Source organism: Nanorana parkeri, unplaced genomic scaffold, assembly GCF_000935625.1.
Source record: "Nanorana parkeri isolate BGI_ZX_2015 unplaced genomic scaffold, ASM93562v1 scaffold679, whole genome shotgun sequence".
NCBI lineage: Eukaryota > Metazoa > Chordata > Amphibia > Anura > Dicroglossidae > Nanorana > Nanorana parkeri.
In genome coordinates this window covers 639133-648787 of record NW_017306947.1, presented here as the reverse complement: position 1 = coordinate 648787, position 9655 = coordinate 639133, and the positions used below count along the sequence as shown (strand labels likewise).

At 43.7% G+C, this 9655-nt stretch overlaps 1 protein-coding gene across 1 annotated transcript in view; it reads right to left on the bottom strand.

Annotated features, from left to right (window-relative positions):
* Positions 1–466: 466 nt before the first annotated feature.
* LASP1 (LIM and SH3 protein 1) overlaps positions 467–9655 on the bottom strand; it is a 93013-nt gene continuing 83824 nt past the window's right edge. Inside the window, exons 6-7 of the mRNA XM_018563593.1 lie at positions 8173–8279; positions 467–1007 (exon numbers count right to left, since the gene is read on the bottom strand). Coding sequence (XP_018419095.1) covers positions 834–1007; positions 8173–8279 — 281 coding nt within the window. The 3' untranslated portion in view covers positions 467–833. The remainder of the gene's footprint in view (positions 1008–8172; positions 8280–9655) is intronic.

Sequence of the window (9655 nt, the reverse complement as noted above, 5' to 3'; positions counted from 1 at the left end):
GGATGAAAGAATCAATGTCGTTTTATCTACATAATGTCACATAGGTCATTTGGTCAACGTTTTGGTACTACGCAGGGTCACTTAAATTGACAGTAAATGGAAATAAAACATGGATTCTGTCATTGTTGCATGGAGTGCTGGTGACTTTTCCCATTTCTGTGATCACGAATTTAGTTAGCAGGCTTCTATTACAACCTGATGAGACAGTATTTAGGTTAAGCTAAGCAGACAAAATGGAAAGTCCTGCAGGTGGCTGTGCAATTGCCAAATGTTTTTCTAAGGCAATTCGAATGAGGTGATGAGTGAGGTGTACAAGCAATACACTACCTCGCATTTATAAACTGAACATACTAACTTAGCTATGTAAGCTATGGGGTGTTAACTGTTATTATATAAGAATAAAAGGGAAATTCTTTTAAAATTGGAAGCTATATTTGAAATGGGGCAAACTTTTCTCAGTTTCAGGGTACAAATTCATAGAAGAATAATTGATGAAGAAAAAATATCAGAGGAAAAATGTCCAAGTGACTAGTCCGCTCCTTTTAAATGGTAAAAGTGTTTTTATAATAGTGCAAAGCGCATAAACAAGTCAATCTGACAGAAAAGAAAGAAGAGGGGAGGTGTTGAAGGAGACCTCTGCCCAATGTGGTCCCTTCATTGTCTAAAAGATGAAGCCAGAGGTAATTTATTCTTCTGCCACCAAAGGGAAGCAGAGAGGCGTTCAAGAAAGAATGCTATAAAGAAAATTGGAGCCCATCCTTCCCATAGCTGGGAGAGGATTGCACTGGAATGATTCATGATTTTCTGTGAGAAAGAGATGCATGATCCTCTGTTCAGATGGATTCAACATAATTGGCAGGAAGCATGCCCGTGTCCCCTGTGCGCTCAACAGTTCCGTACATCCACCCGTCATCGATTTGCTGCACGTTGACAATAGTGTCACCGTCCTGGAAGGACACCTCATCTTCATCTGCTGCATTATAATCATAGACAGCTCGATAACGCTTCTGTAAACCAGGGAAAGATAAGTGAGATATTTCAGTTTCCAGACATACATGTAGCACTTCTCATACCAAACTCAACAATTATGGTTGGGGCCCCATTCTGTGCCCCTTTTTGCTCTCAATAAGTACACGTTGTGCGTTTGGAGATTACTCTTAAATGGTAATTTGTATATCAGCTAATGTAATAAGTAATCCTCCGTTAAAAGAAATCTGTCATGAGAGAAATTGGTAGGCTGCCATCGCTGACCCACTGTTGGAAACGTTCGTTACCAGACTTTCAAACAAACTTTGAGTTTAATACTTTCCGAGTCAATGACCCGCAACAAGCATATATATTGTGCATATGCATTGTAAGTTCCAAATTCCCTGACTGAATGTTTGTACTGATCAGCGTCTCGGGAACTATAAAATTGTAATCAGGAGTTGAGCAATGATGGCTCAAATTTTACCAGGGTTCACATTTATTTTATTACAGGCTCAAACTTTTCCCCTTTGGGCGATTGGAATGTCAGCAATGGTGCCTCGCCGGCGGGACTAGGGATGGAACACTACCGCCGCGGCAATCGCTCGCTTCTGTTTTCTCTTCTCTTTCTCGCCTGCTGCAGCTACAGACCGGCCGAGCCCGAGAAGAGAGAACAGAAGCGAGCGAGCGCCGCGGCGGTAGTGTTCCATCCAGAGCCGGAGCTAGCTCTCTGCACTCACTCTTTCGTCCCGGCCGCTTCAGCTCCACTCAGAGCGGCGGCTCTGATTAAACCCGTTATCGCTCCCTCTCTCTCCTTCTGGCCGCTCTGAAGCTGCAGCGGCCGGGAGCAGAGAGAGGGAACGCTGACAGGTGTGATCGTAGCTGCCTCTCTGAGTGCCCGCTTCCTGGAGCTGAAGCGGTCGGGAGAAGAGGTGATCGTTCAGCGGTGTGATTCTGAGCAGTCTTAAAGAACCCCCCTCCCAGTCCACATCTTTTGGACGTTATTAATCTGAGTTGCCCCACTCAGTATGCCCCTCGCTTGCGGCCATATTGAGTGGGGCACTCATATTATTAACGTGCTGGATTAGTCTGACCCAGGGGCGGACTAGACCCGGGGTCAGGGTGGCAATTGCCCCCCAGGCCTCTCTGATAACTTTGCAAACGCCCCCCGCCACGGCAAGGACTTCATCTCTCCCCTCTTGGCCGCTGCAGCAGCAGAGCGACCGAGATTAAATGCTTATGGCGGCGGTGGGGGGCGTTTGCAAATCAGTACACACAAAAAAAATATTTTCTGACTAAATCTAAAAGATAAAACTGTATTGAGTTAATAAATAAATATTTTGAAATTTTAAATTGCGCCTTTTTGCAAAAAGGTAAAAAAAAATGAAGGAACGCAAAACTGTAGATAAAGATTTATGTTAAAAATTGTTTTTGCGTTGTGTTGTGATGATACAGGCGTACATTTAATTGCAACACAAGGTATCACAACGCACAGCAATGTGTCACAAAGCTTTGCCATGCGCTGCCAGTTAAATGTTTTTTTTTTAAAAGGAAAATAAAAAGACAAAAACTCATGCACTGCGATGCGTTCTAACAATGCACTGCAGCGCATGTGCCTGGCGTACATAAAAAGAAATGGAGGACATAGAGTCCTCCATTTCTTTTTCTGCAGCCCCAGCACTAAATGAATGGGTACAGAGTACAGTACAGAGGCTTCCCATTCATTCAGAAACTGCTGAGTAAAATATTTACTATCAAGCGGTTTATGAATGGGGAGGAGTCTCTGTACTGAGTGCTACTCCCCATTCAGAAATTCATGAATGAACAGGAAGTGATGTAAATCACATCCTTTTCATTCATACTGGGGCACATAGTACTGTGTCCCCAATTAGTTACAGACTATCACTCCGGTGTTTGTTCTTCACACGAAGGACCGGTAAATATCACTGATATTTACCGATCCTCCGCTCGGCCACCCACAGAGCCGCTGTCATCCGGAAGGACCTTCATTTTTATAAGGTTGGTTCTCCCAATCAGAGTCAAACGCAGATGCGCCCAATCTACACTTTATTGTTGGGAGCAAGGGAAGCAGATTAAGATGGTAGAAATTCCCAACAGATTTTGTGATTGTAACCAAGATATTTAACTTAGTCCACCCACTGCAGAGGAAGACCAGGATCTGCCTAAGATCTAGTCAAGGGGTCTAGTGTTAAGATATGCGACTTCGACCAGTTCACCCGCAATCCCAAGAAATGGTCCTCGAATCGGAGGATGTTTTTTTTACCCAAAGTGGCCATCCAAGTGGGGAAAAGCAAGAGTTACTGAACTGCTCTGTGATAGTGCTATGTAGTCCCTAATTTTGTGTTTTTTGGACTGGAGTTTCCGCTCTCTTTGTTGGATAATGAGCAGAATCCATTTCTTGGTGCAGAATTCAGCCAGGAGTTGCCATTTGTAGCAAAGATCAGTGTCTCTGGGGGAGATACCTAACTAAATACTTTTTCAAGAAAGCGATGTGCCAGTACTCCCAGTATTAATACTGTCTTGCAGTATGTGGAATCATACTGTAGTGTTATTTTCCCTTATTCTCCTGTAATCCATCTCATTCGCACCCTGTTTCTCCAGCGCTCCATCCTTGCGGGTCTGTGAGCCGGCATTTTCAAACAGGAGAGAACCGGACCGGATCCCTGTGGCAATGTGACCGTCTCGAGTGCATATTAATACTCTCTTCTTTCTCACTGTTTTCTTCTCTGGTTTTATGATCATCTCCCGCTGTTCTGTTTTTTGTTTCCATCTCACTTTTTGCCAGCCACAGCTCGTTGACACAGCACCAGCTCCTCATACCCAGTGAGAGATACAATGTAGCAGCTGACAGCTCACAGAGTATCTCTAAGATCTTCACACCTTGCTCCTTCTGTAAGTGCATTCCCTACATCTATCCACTTACCCTCATCCAACCAGTCAATGTGTTAGGTTGTGGTGCTTCTTTCTTGCCTTTTTTGTACACAACAAAAGGGTCAACAAAATCATTCGACTTTTGTAAATGTTGATGTTAAAGAGATGTACCTTCTACACCCAAAGATTCTGCACTATGAAGGCAATCAGGACTGCTCTCCAGCTGAGCAGATTTAAATCCTTTGTCATAACCTTCTAACGGAGTAGTAGAAATTACTTCCTGGGGTTAAACATCAGACAAAAGCCACAAGTACAGAGACGCACTTGTTTGAAAGCTCAGCCTTAATTCCATGCCCAGGGATACTGACAAATTTCCCATTTCCTCAGAATTTCCTGCTGTAGTCCTCTGGAATGCTTTTGTGCAAAGGAGAAAGCCTCAAAGAAAGTCAGGAAGAGTTCTAGGACCTTCATGCAGCAACCCAGTGAAGACTAGAGGGACGTCTTTAAAAGCCTAACTTGATCCTGCAACTTCTGGAGCTTTCAATAAACTAGTGTCCAAAATTAGAGAGGTAGACGCTAACCGAATTCCTCCTGCAAAACCCAAGAGTAATGTGAAGATTTGTCTCGAGATCCTAAGACAATTTGCTCAGAGCCCAGGATCAGTGAGGTATCCGACCACTGAGATACCACTTAGCCATAGAATAGGCAATGCCCACACTTTGATATATACTCACAGAGCTGATATTAGCTTAAACAGAAGGACCAGAAACAGATCGCGATCCTTCCCCACTGCAAACTTAAGAAACCACTGGTCACTAGGAAAGACCTGTTCACAAAGTTAAGCATGCTTGATATTAATCAATGTCAAACAGTCCCCTTGATAAAGAGATGTGACCACAGAGTGAACGGATTCCATATAAAAACAGTGTATCCACTCTAAGGCATTTAGCACCTTCAGGTCTTTGACTGGCCAAGCCCAATCCTTTTTTAAAACTGGGAAGAGCTTAGGTCTGATCTGTTAGATTTTCAAATATCTTGCCCAACATCGTGCCAGATGGGTGATAAAAAAAATGGCAGATCCAGTAGATCAGCCCTTAAACAAGAGTATCCTACACAGATGCAACGACAAAGTGGTGAGACACCAGTACCCCAGAATAAAGTGCCGCATCACAAACATTTACACAACACATACTTAAGTCAGGGCTGGACAAATTCCAGAAGCCGGGTAGCCAAGGCTCCTTTAAAAGTTACAGATGGCACTTAATGTTTGAGGTTTTCGCTGGTTGCCGTCAATAGAGCTGGCTCCTAAAAAAAATCCAGCTGACATCCGAATTGGACAGGCTGTCTCACTATCTGTTTTTGGCCCTCCAGTTTAAGCTGTCAGCTCTGAGAGTACTTATCAAAGTGTTATTAAAATTGTCCACCCATGGCTTAGGACCTTGTAACATTTGGTCTGTGAGACCAATCAGTTGAGACATCATTTGTTTATTTGCCAAGTCCTTGCATAGAAGCCTCATCCACTCTAATTATCTGGGACAGCAGTACAGAAACACCAGACAAGACCTGTGATCCTGCAACCCAGACCTAGCCACTAACCCCAGCTTCCTATCTGATGAATCCTTAAAGGAGGAGGATTCCTCTAAGGGAAGCACAGTGGCTTAGAGGTCAACATTTCTGCCTTGCAGTACCCTTCAACTTACATAGCCTCAGAACAGGATGTCCAGATCATGTAAGCTCCTCCGTTGAAGTAAGTGGGTCCCTCTACATTATGGGTATATTAGTGCTTAGTTCTCTTTTGTATTCGTTCTTCTCTTAAGATGGCGAGCAGTTCAAAAACGCAGGTGCTCTGGTTATATCCCGCCCCGTTCACATGCTCAGGACATCCAAGCCTGAGGCTATGTAAAGGTGACGGAAGCCTGAGATTGACCTCTGTAAAACTGAGGCTTTCTGAACAACATACATTTCCTCTAGAGAGAAGATGGATGGGGATTTTTATGGGGCAAAAAAAAACTATACTCTATATCCTTTGCTCTCAACTGGTGGGTCGTGACCCAAAAGTGGGTCGTGACCCCATGTCCAGTGGGTCGCCACATGCCTTCCACTTTTCTAGGCGAGAGGATCCTCAGCCTCCCCCTAGAGAAGCACTGTCAGTTCTCACACCAAGCAGCCATTTAAAAATATGATGCCCGTGCCCAGTGTCGACTTGAGGTGGGGCTATGGCCGCAAGGGAGCTCCATTCATAAGTGCTTTGCTTACAGCTCATCACATTCTGGCTCCCGCCACCTCTAGGGGTGCGCACGAGAGCTTTACAAGCAATACACCTATGAAGGGAGCACCATCACAGCACAGCAGACCACACTGGACCCCAGGTTGAGGATCCACTTCAATTTCCGTAATGGCAACCCTCCCACCCACAGTTCGATCGCCTGCACCGGAAAGTGCAGTACCGCAACATGGAACATTGCAGTGCAACTTGGGTCCTAATGACCAAGGACAAATGTGGTTCCTGAAGTTACCATGGTTGAGAACCACTGCTCTATATAATGGATGTTTATATGAAGGCTCTCTGTGGATATGGATATGCTGCCCCCCCCCCCCAAGTCCCCAAAAAATGGCGGCAGGAGGCATGTTTCCTCTTAGATTGAAGGCCAATAATCTTCAGCATGTGTTGATTAATCTACCTGTGGCTCCCGATGAAGCAATAGAGTGAAATGCGTCAAACTACAAGTGGAACACAAAGAAGTAGTAAACAAAAATGTCTTGAGAATATAAGGACTATGGCAATCTTTATTGTTGAAATCATTGTTTGAATATGCAATATCAATGTTACCCATGCATTGTTTTTATGGATTATTTAAAGATGTTATTAAATAAATTATGTGATTATTAATGAAATGGCCAGAAACTGATTTGGCTGTACAGAGGAATTCTTAGCACCATCAGTTTTAATATAACAACTAGCACATGCAGATAATGAATTCTGCATCACTATGTGGCCCACTGTTATTAAACAGCCAGTCCTATTTTTTTGTGCGTCAACTATGTTGCCCTGACGAAGGCCCCTAAGGGCTGGTTTACACCAGCTCCAGTGCTTTCCAGCACGCTTTGCTGTTGGAACGTAACCTGGCCGGCTTCCTGTGTTCTTCAGGGGCGGGGCAATGTATTGAAGTCGATGACAACACAGCAACGCCCTCCGCCGGCAGTGCGATCACCCGCACCAGAACGCATTACAAAATGCGTGCGTTCCGGTCCAATGCGATCTTTAAAAATGCTCCAAGCACTATTTTTTCAGAACGCACTGAACCGGGACTGCGGGCGCCCCTGAACGCAGGAAGCCGGCCGGGATGCGCACCGGAGCTGGTGTGACAGGGCCCTAAAAGCACTGCCAACAAAGAGAAGCACAATATACTTGCAATGCAGCAGGGGTAAGATACTTACCACAGGTGCAACCTACCCTCCTGACAAGCAGTACTCAGGATGGTTGGGAAGTCAGGTCAGTGGAACAGTCCCTGGTGTGCTGTGTTCCTGCCAATAAGGAGCAACTGCCAATAGGGAACATGCAGCCAGCTTTCAAGAAGGGAGTCCAAGGCTCTGCAGCCTCAAGGGACTACTGTGACAGGCAATTATGGACCACCAGTCATATGTAATCCACCAGCAGAAGCATGACACAGACGTCACCACTAGTGGGTTTCAAGTAGATTTGTTGCATTGAATCTTGATCTATGCCATCAAGGATCTGCATGGACTCAATGGCTAAACTTATTACAAGGATCTAAGTTCTTAAGCCTGTCTTCCAATTAGCTGTTAATTGAAGATCAACAGAATAACATTTCCCAAAAAAACACAACTCTACGAAAAGATTTTGGAACCATGTTGCTGTCCTTCGAACTTTAACACTAGGATAAAACTGAGCTCTTTAGCAGAGATGAAGTTTAGTCACTATGTAGTGCTGACCCCATAGGTTGCTTTTTGCTGCACCTAGTGTCCTCCTCCTGCAAAAGGAGATATAATCCAACTGACTCATGGATGTTATTAAAACCCCCATTGCAACTGAATCAATAAAAAAAAAAAAAAACAAGTGGCACAAATCAAAATCACTTTAAAGAATCTACATTGGTCCAGTTTGGCTTAAATATGATATCCACAGGACCGCTGGGGATGCTGAAAATCACTATAGTAGTACGCACCCAAGTGGACAAAGTTTGGATGGGGTGGCATCCCCAGCAGCCATCCGGATATCAGATATTACATTGAGCCAATGTAAGTTTTCAAAAAGATAATTCTTCAAGTTCCACTTTAAGAAATGGTACTTACTCCTCCTGCAGAGGCTGGGTGCTGGGTAGCGACTGGGGTCACTGGCTCCTGGTAACCGTATTTAGGTTGCTGCTGCTGCGGCTGCTTCGGTCTTTGATGTTGATATGCTACACACACATATACAAAAGGACAAATAGGAACAGTATTCGTTAACATCTGTCTTTTGTTGATAACTTGCCTTAAAGGATACAAACACCTAAGCACAAACATTTTTTCCGCTTACCATTCCTTATATGTGGTTACCGCATTAGTTTTTGTTTCAGGCTAAAAATATTTTTTGCAAGTAAAGAAAAATACCTGTGGGTTTTCCCAGAATTCCAGTGTCTTTGTATCTTTCTGTACAGTGAATATCTAATATACAGTTATCAGCTTTCCCAGCTATCCTCTACTGAAAACTACAAAACATCTACACTTATGTATTGGGGATGGGGGGGAGGTTCCCAGACCAAATGAAGAAAGCAGGCTAGGGTGACAATGCCGTTTCTTAATAGATAGTGATGGAAGTGAAAATTGTCACTAGTACAAATTTTGTGTTACTAGCAAGATCAGTGCAAATAAAAAAGGAAAGAAAAACTTGAACAAAGGAAATTAAAACATCACATCTAAGGGCAAAACATCCAAAATATATTTTTTTGGGTTCAGATACACTTTAACCTATGATTTTGCAGTCATTGTGAGAGCCATTTCATCATTGCAGGTAAGAAAAATGAAAAACAAATAAAATGCAAATCATGGATGTTTTCGGTACCATTATGCATTCATTACCCAAGAATAACCAAGTGGAACGTTATCCACAACGAATTATTTTTTTAGTTCTGGAAAAAATGGGAACAGAAACCTCAGCAACTGGGAGTATAGCAGGAGTAGACAAAAAAAGACAGCCCAGAGGGCAGCACATACTAGTGGCCAAAACCTCATCCATAACTGTAGACAACTACAAACTACTAATCAATATAGTAGTGCAAAAGACAAAAGTATTTACATATATGAGCAGCAGCAAACCAGAGTCCCTTAATGAACGCAGAGAAAACAGGATTTTTGTACTTACCATAAAATCATTTTTTTGTAGTTCATTAACCTCTTGCCGTCCACCCGTTGTTAAAAAACTGACGGCACTGCAGCATTGGCGGGTTGCCGTCTCCAGACGGCATTTTTTTTCTGCTTGTGCGCGCCCCCTAGCGGGCACGCACGGGCAGAAAAGACCCGACCACTGCACACACCCGTTACCGGGTGTTTCACATATAGGCGATCAGCGGCTCCATAGCCCGCCGATCGCCTATATGTGCTCGTTCATCAGCTTCTTTTGGGGTCCACAGGTGACATTAGGGGTCCTAGAGACCCCTAATGTCTCCATAAAGAGGACCTGTCAGTGTGCCTTTGCTATTATATAGGATTGGTATCCCCTATACAATAGCAATAACAATAAGTGCAAAAAAATAAATATAAATAAAAAAAAATAAAAACATTAAAAAGGGGGGGGGGG